At 45.1% G+C, this 15,421-nt stretch overlaps 1 protein-coding gene across 1 annotated transcript in view; it reads left to right on the plus strand.

Annotated features, from left to right (window-relative positions):
• The window catches only part of scap (SREBF chaperone), a 261,047-nt gene that overhangs the window by 120,257 nt on the left and 125,369 nt on the right, over positions 1-15,421 (plus strand). Inside the window, exons 4-6 of the mRNA XM_070895010.1 lie at positions 5,911-6,068; positions 11,040-11,260; positions 12,879-12,984. Of these exons, the coding sequence (XP_070751111.1) occupies positions 5,911-6,068; positions 11,040-11,260; positions 12,879-12,984 (485 nt within the window). The remainder of the gene's footprint in view (positions 1-5,910; positions 6,069-11,039; positions 11,261-12,878; positions 12,985-15,421) is intronic.

The following is a 15,421-nucleotide window of genomic DNA, read 5'->3' on the forward strand; positions in this document are numbered from 1 at the left end:
TTCACTAGGATAGCAGACTTCCCCATGGTGCAGAGTGCCATTGACTGCACACATATCATTGTGGATCAGTTAGTAGCACTTTTGCATGGTGGTTGAGTATACAAGTGCGCTAATGGATCTGCTTATCCTTTCCACACTGGAATGGATGGGCTCCATATGCACAAAATGCTGTGCAAGGTTACTGTTGGACTCCTCCTTGTTCCTTGACATTGCATTAAAGCTTTCTGGCAGGCCTACCAATGCACCAAGCATTTCATTGTGCATACCCCTCAGCGTTCATCTGTAGGCCACCCCATTGAAGTCCTCATCTGAGTCCTGTGCAGCAGGACTCGTGTGCGACCTAACCCTCCGGGAGACTGGCACCTGCGCTGCCCTTTCCCCCTGCCCCAGCTGCAGCCCGCTCATGGCCCGGTGACTCACCACGTGCAAATCCCGCTACCCTCAAGTCCGCACACTGTCAGTATCTGAGCAGGTTGCTGAAATGTCAGTTCGAGTGACTGTGTACCTTCTTCATTACTCTCTTTCTCTTGCACCACTGCCTGGCTAGGTTGAATTTCTTGGGTCTTTGAAATGAGAAAAGCACAAGGGTAGGGTTGTGGTGAGGGGGAGGGAAAGCAAGAGTAAGCATGCTTACACCATCTGCAGCTTGGAAGTCAGAAGAGATTGTGGGATGAGGAGGAAGTGGGATGTGAGCATACCATCATCTTCAATGCTTTCAGTGCTGCTGCTGGCCACTACCTCAGTCACAGCCACTCCAATTATGCTGAGCACTGTCTCCTGGAGCGGGGGCAGTATATGGAGGCACACCTGTCACCCTCGGGTTAGCTTCCGCTGCCTATGGTTGTGCGACACCTTATCCTGCAAGCGAGTGTCATTGAGTATGGTTCAATGTGTTTGGCTGATGTGACAGTCGTGGTTGAGTAGCTGGCAGTGTGTGCAAGCTGTGGGTTGTAGGTGGGAGGCTTGCAGCAGTGATAAGTGTGTGAGGGTGAGATGGAGCATATGAATATGAGGTATGAGTCGTGATTGATAGAGATTGTTGGTAGGTGAGTTCTCAGGGTTTGGTGAATTGAGCAGTGTGTGAGGCTTGTGGTGCAGTTTGTGGGATATGGCATTTGAAGATGAATTCACTGACCTTGACCACTCGTGTGAGATCATTAAAATTCTTCCTGCACTTCATCCAGATCCTTGGAGCTACACTGCTTGCATTGACAGTGATTGCTATCTGCTCCCATTCCCTTCTCAGCATCTGACTGGAAGCCATCCTGGCCCCCTGTGGATATAGGACATCTCTTCTGTCCACCTCCTGCACCGGTGCCTGGAGTGCTGTGTCCAAATATCTGGGAGCCCTCTCTGCCATGTTGCACCATCTTCACACATCTTCACTCCTATAAAAACTTCCGGTACCTGCTGCAGCCAGAATGTACTTTCTCTTTAAGAGATACAAACTGGCTTTTAAGAACTGCAGGCTAGCTTTAATTGGTGCTAGCCTCATTCAAACTTGGGTCCCCTGCTGAGCGTGCAGCCACTCAACTGTGCATTTAGTGCTGGGCTTGCACGCCACTATCATTATAATTAGCAGGCAGCATGAAGTTTGCGTGCAGCCTGCGATACTTTGAATGAGCACGGGTTAATTGCGCATTGAGATCTCCGTGCCCGTTTTAGGGGGCTATCCAATTTTTAGACCCACTGATTTCCACCTCTATTACATTGCCCACCTCCACACCAACCTCGACTCATTTCACTTCATTCATGTGTCCATACCTCCAGACTCGAGTATTTGAAGGCTCACCTAGCCAACTTCCATCTTCCACACTCGTAACTAACAGTTTATCCAAATCTCTACTGCCTGAATCCTATCCTGCATTAAGTCCAGCTCATCCATCACTCATGTCCTCTCTGACCTACACTGACTCCCAGTCCCCCACTGCCTCAGATTTTAAATTCACGTACTTCTGCTTAACCTTTCATGACATTGATTCTCCTTCATTTCTACATATCTCCAAACCTTCCATTCCTCTGTCCTCTTGTGCATCTCTCCTTCCCATCACACCCATTCGCAGCCATGCCTTAAGTTGTCCAAGTGCACAGCTCTGGAAGTTCTTCACTAAACTCTTTCATCTCCTTTAAAGTTCTCCTTCAAACCCACCTCTTTGACTCAACTTTTAGTCATCTTTCCTAATATATTGTTTGGCTTGGCATCCTTTTTTTCCCTTACACTTCTGTAAGGAATGCCATCGGTCATTTTTTCTATGTTAAAGGTCTTATTTAAATCTAAGTGTTAGAACATAAGAACATAAGAAATAGGGGGCCCAAGTTTCCACATGATTCGCGCCTGATTTTTAGGAGCAACTGGTGGAGAACGGACTATTTTAGAAATCGCAATTCTCCACATTTTTTTTTCTGCAGTTCTAGTCAGGTAGAACAGTTCTAGTTTAGAACAGAATTGTTTCTTCAAAAGGGGGCGTGTCCGGCCACTGACGCCTGATTTGAAAGTTTCCACAGTGAAAATGTACTCCAAACTAAAGTAGAATGGAGCCAGTGAAGATTTTTGTAGAACTGAAAAAACCTGCTCTACACATTAAAAAATCAGGCGCAGGTTACAAATTAGGCGTCCAGAACGAGGTGGGGGGGAAGGGAACTCATTAAATTCGACAATAAATCCTTATTTATACTTCTACAAATATTATACAAATAAATCCAACCTGAATAAACATTTATAAGCCAAGTAAAGATTAAATAAACCATCTTCCTACCTGTGTGAAAGTGCTTCAGCCAGGGAGAATTGTGCAGCTGTTCGTGCCGCTGAGCGAGAGAGGGAGGGAGAGAGAGAGAGAGAGAGAGAGGGGGGGGGGGTCGGGGAACAGGAGCGGGTGTCGGGTCGGGGGAGCGGGTGTCGGGTCACGGGGGGAAGCAGAGCGGGTGTCGGGTCGGGGGGGGGTGGGGAGCGGAGCGGGTGTCGAGTCGGCGGGGAGTGGGTGTCGGGTCGGGGGGGGGAGCGGGTGTCGGGTCGGGGGGGAAGCGGGCCGCGGGTCGGGGGGTGGGGAGAGCGGGTGTCGGGTCGGGGCCGGGGGGTGGGGGCGGGTGTCGGGTCTGGTCGGGGTGGGGGAGCAGGAGCTGGCCGTGGGAGGAGCCTCATTCACGCAGCCGCAGTGAGGCCATTGGGCCAGGGCTAGGGGCTGCGTGCTTCGGGCCCCTCCCACACAGTTCGGCACCTGGAGCTACTGCACTTGCGTGCCGACTGTAGCGCGCATGTGCAGAGGTCCCGGCACTGTTTTCAGCGCCGGGACCTTACTCCGCCCCCCCACAGCTTGTGCCGGCTGCGCCGAGTGCCACAGGACCTAAAAGTCGGTGGAGAATACCGAGGATTTTTTTAGGCGCCGTTTTAGGCGCGAAAAACGGGCGCCCAGCTCGGAGGGGCGCCCGTTTTTTTTCTTGTGGAAACTTGGGCCCAGGAAAAGGAGTAGGCCATACGGTCCCTCGAGCCTGCTCCGCCATTCAATAAGATCGTGGCTGATCTGATCATGGACTCAGCTCACTTCCCCACCCGCTCCCCATAACCCCTTATCCCCATATCGTTTAAAAAACTGTCTATTTCTAACTTAAATTTATTTAATGTCCCGGCTTCCACAACTCTCTGAGGCAGCAAATTCCACAGATTTACAACCCTCTGAGAGAAGAAATTTCTCCTCATCTCTGTTTTAAATGGCGGCCCCTTATTCTAAGATCATGCCCTCTAGTTCTAGTCTCCCCCATCAGTGGAAACATCCTCTCTGCATCCACCTTGTCAAGCCCCCTCATAATCTTATACATTTCGATAAGATCACCTCTCATTCTTCTAAACTCCAATGAGTAGAGACCCAACCTACTCAACCTTTCCTCATAAGTCAACCCCATCATCCCCGGAATCAACCTAGTGAGCCTTCTCTGAACTGCCTCTAAAGCAAGTATATCCTTTCGGAAATGTGTGTTGTAAGATTAATTATTTTAGCTGATGTTAACACAGTCCTGGCATAACGACAGTAAGACCTGCTAGCACTGAAGTGAGCTGACTTTGTGCTAATTATTAACATAGCGGACATGTTTGGCTGCTGATTGAAAGACTTGCATTTATATAACATCTTTCACCTGAACAGACAGAAGCAACCTCCATTTGCTATCTCATTGGAATTTTCAACAATGCTGCTCTCCCTCAGTATTTAATAGATAGTGTGCTGAAGTTCAGGAGAGTGGTTTACACCCACAACCTTTGCACTCAGAGGCCAGAGTACTCGTAACTGAACCAAGCTGACACTCTGATGGTTGCCCTTAAAGGGGGACTACCTCAATATTTTAAAAATGTTAGCAGCACAGCTCAGAAGCTGATGGGGTCCAGTTTTTTGAAGCTATCTGTAAATTAATTTCTTGCAAAGCAGTTGAACAGATTAATAGGTAAACGCAGGAATTGCTCCAAAACCCATCATCATCAAAGGTGGTCCCTTGAACGAGGATGACTTGCTTCCATGCGAGTCCACAGATGTTTCAATGAAGGACCCGATATTCCAGTCCTGATATCCAATTGAAGGGGTGGAAAATGCCTGTGCGTGTAATTTTTTTTAACGTGTGATGACTGTTGCACATTAGCCACCACGCAGTCTAATGTCAGAGCTAGGACTTTATCCAGTGGCAAGGGTTGACAAGGACGACTGGAGACCTGCTCTGCTGCACAGACCTAGTGCACACACATATCGCAGTGTGGGTTGGCCCCTGATGCACCTGAGCCCTCGGCTCTTCTGGGCACCTCATTTGCTGCACCTCAGACACGATCACTCGCCGCTCCTCCGCAACAAACATTCGCCGCTCCTCCGCCACGGCCTCTCGCCGCTCCTCCGCCACGGCCTTCCGCCGCCACGATTTCTCGCCAGTCCTCCGCCACGACCTCGCGCGCTCCTCCGCCACGGCCTCTCGCCGCACCTCCGCCACGATCTCTCGCCGCTCCTCCGCCACGGCCTCTCGCCGCTCCTCCGCCACGATCTCTCGCCGCACCTCCGCCACGGCCTCTCGCCGCTCCTCCGCCACGATCTCTCGCCGCACCTCCGCCACGATCTCTCGCCGCTCCTCCGCCACGATCTCGCGCCGCTCCTCCGCCACGATCTCTCGCCGCTCCTCCGCCACAGCCTCTCGCCGCTCCTCCGCCACGGCCTCTCGCCGCTCCTCCGCCACGACCTCTCGCCGGTCCTCCGCCATGACCTTCCCGTTCCCGTTCCAAAACCCAGCAACTACTGACAGCAAGTCACTCCTGCCGAAGGTAAAAGATCCAACATGTGGGAATGCGTTTCCAGTGCAACACCAACTTCACATTGACATAGACTGCCACAGCAGTGCACCAGACAAAGTGCATTGTGGGGCAATCCCCTAATTTCCATACAATTTGGGTCTAAATAAACATAGATACTTCTTTGTTGCATTGTTATGTATTCTACAGAAATTGGCACTTTGTAGGCTAAGGTTTGAGAGTTCTTAGGCATCCGATGCGCTGTAGTGCTATAGATGTCAACCCACGCATCATTGGCTCTGTAATCTCCAGTCCCTTGAAACTTGTTAAATCTGTACTCTATTCCTTTAGTTCTGTGATCACTAACCAACTTAATACCCATCTATTTTAAGACATTTAATCATTTTGATCATTTTGAAGACCCAGATCACTCTGCTTCTCAAACTTAGTCCATGAAAACAAATTTAGTTTCATAAATCACTTCATAATTCTGAGCTTTAAGCCCCAGAAAATGCACCTATTGTTGAATAGCAAAGATGCAGATTGACAGATTCTGGTCATTTTATGTAAAGCAGTGTTTGTGTCACTTGAAGTCTAGTCTTGATTCAGTTAGTCCTTAAAGTGAAGTGTGAATTTCTGTCCTTTTTTCTTTCTAGTATGTCGGACCTCCGGTTGCGTATATCCAGCAGATATTTGTAAAAGCTATTGTATCCCCTTGGAACAAAAACCTAATTGCTGTGGATGTATTTCGTGCCCCCCTATCAAAAGTTTTTCAGCTGGTGGAAGAAGTAAGAAATCACGTCTTTCAAGACAGGTAGGAAGGGATTTGATCATTCATACTGTTTGTCTTCATTTCAACGCTCACGGCTAGTGTTTCCATTGCATATATAATTAGAGAAGTCCAAGTTGAAATCTTAGCTTCAGATGTGTTCCACCCGAGATTTGTTTTCTATCGATTGCGTTAAGTTTTATAAGCTGTTAGATTCCTGCAAGAAGGAAGGGAAATAACACAATGAGTGAGAAAAACAGGAAAAGTAAATATAGTAAATTGAGTTGTGAACGATCAGTTTAAACATGTATCATAGAATCATAGAAATTTACAGCAGTGAAGGAGACCATTTGACCCATCATATTTGTGCCAACCGAAAAAGAACTATCCAGCCTAATCCCACTCTTCAGCACTTGATCCATAGCCTTGTAGGTTGCGGCTCTTTAAGTGCACATCCAAGTACTTTTTAAATGTGATGAGTGTTTCTGCTGCTACCAGCCGTTCAGGCAGTGAGTTCCAGGCCCCCACCACCCTCTGGGTGAAAAAAGTTTTCCTCAACTCCCCTCTAATCCTTCTATCAATTACTTTAAAGCTATGGCCCCTAGTTATTGACCTCTCTGCGAGGGGAAATAGTTCCTTCATATCCACTCTATCTAGGCCCCTCATAATTTTATACACCTCAATTAAGTCTCCCCTCAGCCTCCTCTGTTCCAAAGAAAACAGACCCAGCGTCTCCAATCTTTCCTCATATCCAAAATTCTTGCAAACCTCATCTATACCCTCTTTAGTGTAATCACATCTTTCCTGTTATGTGGTGACTAGAACTATACACAGTACTCTAGCTGTAGCCTAAACTTGTGTTTTATATAGTTCAAGCATAACCTCCCTGCTCTTGTATTCTTTGCTCGACTAATAAAGGAAAGTATCTCATATGCTTCTTAACTATCTTATTTGCCTGTCCTGCTATCTTCAGGGATCTGTGGACATACACTCCAAGGTCCCTCTATTACTCTACACTTCTCAGCATCCTCCCATTTATTGTGTATTCTCTTGCCTTGTTAGCCCTCTCCAAATGCATTACCTCACATGTTTCCGGATTAAATTCCATTTGCCACTTTTCTGTTTACCTGACCAGTCCATTGATATCTTATTGCAGTCTGCAGTTTTCTTCCTCACTATCACACAGCCAATTTTTGTATCATCTACATACTTCTTTATCATGCCCCCTACATTGAAGTCTAAATCATTGATGTATACCACAAAAAGCAGGGGACCTAGTACTGAGCCCTGCGGAACCCCACTGTAAATAGTTTTGCAGCCACAAAAACACACTTCGACCATTACCTTTTGCTTCCTGCCACAGAGCCAATTTTGGATCCAACTTGCCACTTTCCCTTGGATCCCATGGCCTTTTACTTTGCTGACCAGTCTGCCATGTGGGACCTTGTCAAAGGCCTTGTTAATATTGTGTAGACGTCATCAAATGCATTACCTTCATCAACCCTCCTTGTTACCTTCTCAAAAAATTCAATCAAGTCAGTCAGGCACGACCTTCCCTTAACAAATCCATGTTGACTGTCCCTTGATTAATCGTGCCTTTCTAAATGATGATTAATACTGTCCCTCAGAATTTTTTCAAACAATTTGCACACCACCGAGGTTAGGCTGACTAGCCTGTAATTACCCAGTCTATCCCTTTCTCCCTTTTTAAACAACAGTACAACATTAGCAGTCCTCCGGCATCACACCTGTAGCCAGAGATGATTGAAAATGCTATTTCCTCCCTTGCTTCTCTTAATAGCCTGAGATACATTTCATCTGGGTCTGGCGATTTATCTGTTTTAAAAGAAGGTAAACCTCTTAATACTACTTCGTTCACTATGTTTATCTCATGTAACATTTCACACTCCTCCTTAACTGCAATGTCTACATTGTCTCTCTCTTTTGTGAAGACAGATGCAAAGTATTCATTAAGATTATTTAAATGTAGATTATAGTCAATTTTTTTCTGATTTACTAATTTTCTCCACTCTTTATCTGAAGACATTGAACCAACCCCTTAAGTTCCATGAACATTGGCTGCCTTTTGCTATTGTGCCCAAGTGGTGTTGACTTCAATTGCAGAGGACATTACAAAAATATCTGTTGTCACCAGATGTTTATACACACAATCAATTCCAGTTGTTGGTTAGCAATCAGGAGCAGGAGCTCAAACTGATTTTCCTCTCTTGCCCAGGGGTTCTGAGACCAATTAAAGCAACCATTTTGCCATCATCGCTGAGATCAGATAACACAAGACAAACTGATCAAATCTGAGACCTTCCTGGTCTATATGACTCTGTTACTCCTTAGATAAACTTGCTCAGCTATCTGAAGAACAACATTATAGATTTGCTAAAACATCTACCCAGGCTGATCAACTGAGATGTCAGCCTTGGTTTAGTGGTAGCACTTTCACCTTTGAGTCAGAAATTTTATATATTTTATGTGCTTGAAACAAATATTATAAATGTGCAATTGGGTCATCCCCTTGGTTTGTAATTTTAATTCTAATAATCAATTGCTGATGTATTTTTTTCTATTCTTTTCTGGGATGTGGGCGTGGCTGGCAAGGCCAGCATTTATTGCCTATCCCTAACTGCCCTTGAGAAGGTGGTGGTGGTGAGCCGCCTTCCTGAGTTCCAGGATTTTGACCCAGAGATGATGAAAGAATGGCGATTGTGGTGATGGTGTTCCCATGCGCCTTGTCCTTCTATGTGGTAGAGGTTGCGGGTTTAGGAGGTGCTGCCAGAGAAGCCTTGGCAAGTTGCTGCATACCATCTTGCAGATGGTACATACTCATAGGCAGTCCCTTGAGTCGAGAATGACTTGCTTCCATGACAAAAGGTTCACAGGTGTTTCAATGAAGGACCTAATATTTCAAGTCCCGAACTAAATCTTGAAGGGTGGAAGATGCCTGTGCGTGGATTTTTTTTAACATGTGGTGGCTGTTGAACACCAGCCACCACACGGGCTTGACAGAGCTTGGTCTTAGTCCAGTGGTAAGGGTTATCCAAAACTATTGGAGACCAGTTCTGCTGCATGGACCTCGTGTGCACACATATCGCAGTGTGGGCTGGCCCGTGCTGCCCCTGGGCCCACGCCTCTTATGGACCCCAAACTCACACCTCTCCTCGGCCCCGATCACGTCCCTCTACAATCTCTCGCCGCTCCTTTGCCCCGACCTCGCCGCTCTTGCAGTACCTGCCCGCGCTCCAATCAGCGACCTGGAAATTGGTGACGTCCAATCTAGTCACCCTCTTCGCTGCCGTTGCTCTCCTGCTCCAGCACGAGCTGCTCCTTGGAGTGGTATGCTGCCACGCTGCTCCTTCCGCTCCCCGGCCTGCTCGGATGGTGCTTGAAGGCCGGGGGCCGCACAGACTGCATACATACACGGTGGTGGAGGGAGTGAATGTTTAAGTTGGTGGATGGGGTGTTGATCAAGCGGGTTGCTTTGTCCTGGTTGGTGCTGAGCTTTTTGACTGTTGTAGAATGGTGGTTGAGTTGCTACTCTCTCATTCATAAGAAAAGCCATCACAATTTATTTGCTATTTATAGATCAGTACTATTTTTGTGGATTATCTTAAATTACTGCTGAAACTATTTGTTAAAATTTTGGACATTGAGAATAGACTTGAAATGTTTCTCATTAAATTGTACACATTGTTCTAAGTTTTTTGATGAGTTAACAGAGAGGGCAGTGCAGTTGATGTTGTGCATATGGACTTTCAAAAGGCATTATATAAAGTACCACATATAAGCTTGTTAAACAATTGAAACCCATGGGATGAAAGGGGCAGTAGTAGCATGGATACAAAATTGGCTTAGCGATAGAAAACAGAGAGTTGTGGTGAATGGCTGTTTTTCGGACTGGAGGGAGATATACAGTGGAGTTCCTCAAGGTTCATTACTCGGACCACTGTTGTTTTTGATGTACATTAATGACTTGGACTTGGGCAAAGCAGGGCACAATATCAAAATGTGCAGAATGCACGAAACTTGGAAGTGCACTAAAAAGTGAGTAATAGACTTCAAAAGGACATAGACAGGCTCGTGGAATCGGTGGACATATGGCAGATGAAATTCAACATGGAAAAGTGTGAGCTGGTGCATTTTGGTAGGAAGAATGAGGAAGGTCAATACATGCCAAATGGTACAATTTTAATGGGGTGGAAAAAGAGAGAGAGCTGTGAGTGTTTGTGCACAAAATCTTTGAACTTGGTGGGACAGGTTAACAAAGCAGTTAATAAATCATATGGAATTCTGGGCTTTATAGTTCAGCCCCAGCTGGAGTATTGTGTCCAATTCTGGGCACTGCACTTTTTAGAAAAGGCATGAACACTTTGGAGAGGGTACAGAAGAAATTTACTCGAATGGTTCCAGGGATGAGGGATTACAGATACGGGAATAGATTGGAGAAGCTGGTGTTCTTCTCCTTAGAGTAGAGAAGGCTAAGAAGAGATTTGATAGAGGTGTTTAAAATCCTAAAGGATTTAGATAGCGTAAATAAAGAGAATCTGTTTCCAATGACTAAAGAGTCAATAATGAGAGGGCATATATTTAAGGTGTTTGGCAAAGTAACCAGAGGCGACATGAGAAAAAACTTTTTCATGCAACGAGTGGTTAGGATTTGGAATGCACTGCCTGATGGGATGATGTATACAGATTCAATAGTAGCCTTCAAAAATTGGATAAATACTTGAAGGAGAAAAAGATGCAAGGATATAGGAAAGAGCGGGGAGTGGGACAAACTGGATTGCTCTTTGAAAGAGCTGGCGCAGACTCGATGGGCCAAATGGCCGCCTCCTGTGCAATACTATTTTATGATTCGAAGATCCAGAATCAAAGCATTCACCCAAGTGCCACAAATTCTCACCATGTAGATAAAACTCCCAACACCAAAGCATGGTGTTGCCGTAGGAAAAAAAAAACCTTTTGAGTGCTGGGTAGTAACTTATATTTTTTCATCATTAACAGTGCTAGCACCAAAAGCCTAGAAAAGGTCTGTCTCCAGGTCACTGATCTACTCCCTGGGTTAAAGAAGTTACAGAGTCTACTTCCTGAACATGGCTGCCTCCTCATCTCTCCGGCTAACTTCTGGAAGAATGACCGTGATCACTTCGACTCTGATCCGGATATTATTGGTACAATTCACCAACATGAGCCAAAGACTCTCCAAACATCTGCTTCACTCAAAGGTAGCTTTAATTTTTGAAAATGTAGTCTGCTCCTCTTTGGCTTCAAACCCCGCATGACATCACTCCACCCTACATCTGCAATCTTCTCCAATTGCAGCATGTACCCTGTTCTCTTTAAATTTTGGACTGCTGGTCACTTCCCTTAACATCACTGCTACAATCTGCTCAGTACCCACCCATTCTCTACCCACCCCGCCCCAGTAACATAGCAGCTATTATTGTGCACATCAAGATTACACAAAACAATGAGATAAATTGCCAATTAATTTATTTTTGGTAGTATTGGGCGAGGTAAGAATGTAGGCCATTATTTAAAGTTACAAATAAATGGTCTCATATGCAACTGTTGCACTGCACTATTGATACCAAGATGGTATGTTAAGCTTTAGAGTGTGTCAATGTCAAAAGTGCAATATAATGCTGCCAGTGTCCGTTGGTATTATTATACATTTGACTATTTCTAAGATTTGATATCTATTGTTTCTAATTTGTATCAGTGGCAGTATGACTGCCGTGAGTGTGAAACCTGCTTGTGAAATGCTGAGGAAGCCTTGGACCATTCTGATGACTTAATGGTAAAGTCTCCATTTCTGAGCCAAACAAATCAGGAAGATCCCAGGTTTGATCCCCAGTCTACACTGTATTAGCTGATCTTAGTTAGAACATTGATCTAGGAGGGGGGAAATCAGGCAGGTTTCCCCGTTCTTGATCATTACTTACCCTAATATAAGTCTCACGTGTGAGCACTGTGAGGATAGATTCCAGCACAGTTGAATAATCTTCTGACTCTCACTGTTGAGTTTCACACATGAATACCCACATCATCATAAGTGGTCCCTCGAAACGAGGATGACTTGCTTTCATGCCAAAAAGGGATGAATTCAGAGGTGTTTCAATGAAGGACCTAATATTCCAGGTCCCAAACTACATATTGAAGGGTGTAAGATGCCTGTGCGTGGATTTTTTTAACGTGGGGTGGCTGTTGCACACCAGCCACCACACGGGCTTGACAGAGCTAGGTCTTGGTCCAGTGGCAAGGATTAACCAAGATGACTGGAGACCAGCTCTGCTGCATGGACCTAGTGCGCACACATATCGCAGTATGGACTGGTCCATGCTGCCCGCATCAGTGAGGTGCCAGAGGGTAACTGTCACCTGTGGAACATACCCCATTGAAATATTAGCTTCAGGTGAGGTTAGAGGGGAGAAACTAGAGGAGAAAAATAAGAAATACTTGAAGGGCCAAGGCCTGTAGCCCAGGATAATGCAAAATTGGAAAAGTTAGGACAGAAGATGAGATATTGAAGAAATTATTTTTAGATTAGGCCAGCTTTGGTTTTTAAAGTTGCATATTTGAAGTCCTGGGAAATTATGTGGAGTTGAGGTAAATTCCTTTAATATCTCTTCTTCTGTCCTAATCTTTCCAGCTTTGCATTGTCCTGGGCTAACAGGCCTTTGACCTTCACCAAGTAGTTCTTATTTCTCTCCTTTTGTTTCTCCCCTCTATCCTCACCTGAAGCTAATACTTCAATCACACTATGTAATAACAGTCTGTTAGAATAGGTTGCACTTCTGAATGATAGATTACAGAATTAATACTTTTAATTGATGTGTACAGATTTGCTGTTTGGAGTGCCTGGGAAGCATAGTGGAGTCAACTTATACAATCGCAAAAGGCTGGTATCCTATGCAGTCACTGTCATCCTGCAGGAGTACCATTCGAGGTAAGATCTTTATTTGAACGCTGAGAGGGTTTACATAGATTTTCCAGTTCTAGCAAAATTCAATCCTGAAAGATTAGATTCAAAAGTGAGGTAAATTTGTCTTTATGCACTTTTCTGTGGTCAAACCATTGCATAATTATTTATAATTCCCTGTGCAGCTTTGACCTTCTGCAGGAAGATAGCTTAATTGCGGGAAGGGGAACTGACGAAATCATACATCTGGTGAAATTGATAGGGTTCTAGCCACTTAAAGGTAAATGGCCACACAGTGGGAGAGAAACAACGATTCTTATAGTCTTTGGAAAGACTCAAAAGTCTTTTCCATCAGTTAGCAATCTTTACCAAAGCTGTAAGGAAAAACATGAAGTAAATGCAAGATAACAATGAAGTAAAAGGAAACCCAATGTGAAGATATGAAATGTAGGAACAGCAGTAGGCCATTCAAACCCCTCGAGCCTATTCCATCATTCAGTTAGATCATGGCTGATCTGTATCTTAACTTCCATCTACCCACCTTGGTTCTATAACCCATAATACCCTTGCCTAATAAAAATCCATCAGTCTCCGTTTTGAAAATTTTATTTGACCTAAACTCAACAGCTTTTTGAGGGAGAGAGTTTCACTACCCTTTGAGTGTAGAAGTGTTTTTGACATCACCCCTGAATGGCCTAGCTCTAATTTTAAGGTTATTCCTATTGTTCTGGACTTTCCCACCAGAGGAAATAGTTTCTCTCTATCTACCCTATCAAATCCTTTAATCATCTTGTACACTTCAATTAGATCACCCTTTAATCTTATATATTCACGGGAATACAAGCCTAGTCTATGCAACCTGTCCTCATAATTTAACCCTTTTTAGCCCCGGTATCATTCTAATGATTCTGCGTTGCACCCCCTCCAATGCCAGTATATTCTTCCTGAGCTGCATTGCCCAGAGATTTGTACAGCTGTGACATAACTTCCACACTTTTGCATTCCAGCCCTGTTGAGATAAAGACCAATATTAAGAACATAAGAATATAAGAACTAAGAGCAGGAGAAGGCCATTTCGCCCGTCGAGCTTGCTCCGCCATTTAAAAAGATCATGGCTGATCTGATCGTGGACTCAGCTCCACTTCCCTGCCCGCCTCCCCATAACCGTTTATTCCCTTATCACTCAAAAATCTGTCTATCTCCGCCTTATATTCAATGACCCAGCCTCCACAGCTCTCTGGGGCAGAGAATTCCACAGATTTAAACAGCTCTGAGAGAAAAAATTCCTCCTCATCTCAGTTTAAAATGGGCGGCCCCTTATTCTGAAACTATGTCCCCTAGTTTTAGTTTCCCCTATGAGTAGAAATATCCTCTCTGCATCCACCTTGTCGAGCTCCCTCATTATCTTATATGTTTCGATAAGATCACCTCTCATTCTTCTGAACTCCAGTGAGTATAGACCCAACCTACTCAAACTATCTTCATAAGTCAACCCCTTCATCTCCGGAATCAACCTAGTGAACCTTCTCTGAACAGCCTCCAATGCAAGTATATCCTTCCTTGAATACGGGGACCAAAACTGTACACAGTACTTTAGGTGTGGCCTCACCAATACCCTGTACAGTTGTAGCAGGACTTCTCTGCTTTTGTACTCTATCCCCCTTGCAATAAAGGTCAACATTCCATTAGCCTTCCTGATTACTTGCTGTAACATAGAAACATAGAAATTAGGTGCAGGAGCAGGCCATTCGGCCCTTCGAGCCTGCACCACCATTCAATAAGATCATGGCTGATCATTCAATCTCAGTACCCCTTTCCTGCTTTCTCTCTATATCCCTTGATCCCTTTGGCCTTAATGGCCATATCTAACTCCCTTTTGAATATATCTAACGAACTGGCCTCAACAAATCTCTGCGGCAGGGAATTCCACAGGTTAACCACTCTCTGAGTGAAGAAGTTTCTCCTTATCTCAGTCCTAAATGGCTTAACCCTTATTCATAGACTGTGACCCCTGGTTCTGGAACTCCCCAGCAACAGGAACATTCTTCCTGTCTCCAACCTGTCCAATCCTGTCAGAATTTTATATGTTTCTATGAGATCCCCTCTCATTCTTCTAAACTCCAGTGGATACAAGCCCAGTTGATCCAGTCTCTCCTCATATGTCAGTCCTGCCATCCCGGGAATCAGTCTGGTGAACCTTCGCTGTACTCCCTCAATAGCAAGAACGTCTTTCCACAGATTAGGAGACCAAAACTGAACACAATATTCCAGGTGTGGCCTCACCAATGCTCTGTACAACTGCAGTAAGACCTCCCTGCTCCTCTACTCAAATCCTCTAGCTATGAAGGCCAACATGCCATTTGCCACCTTCACCGCCTGCTGTACCTGCATGCCAACTTTCAATGACTGATGTACCATGACACCCAGGTCTCATGCACCGCCCCTTTTCCTAATCTGTCACCAT

Source organism: Pristiophorus japonicus, chromosome 1 (assembly GCF_044704955.1).
Source record: "Pristiophorus japonicus isolate sPriJap1 chromosome 1, sPriJap1.hap1, whole genome shotgun sequence".
In the NCBI taxonomy this organism is placed as follows: Eukaryota; Metazoa; Chordata; class Chondrichthyes; family Pristiophoridae; genus Pristiophorus; species Pristiophorus japonicus.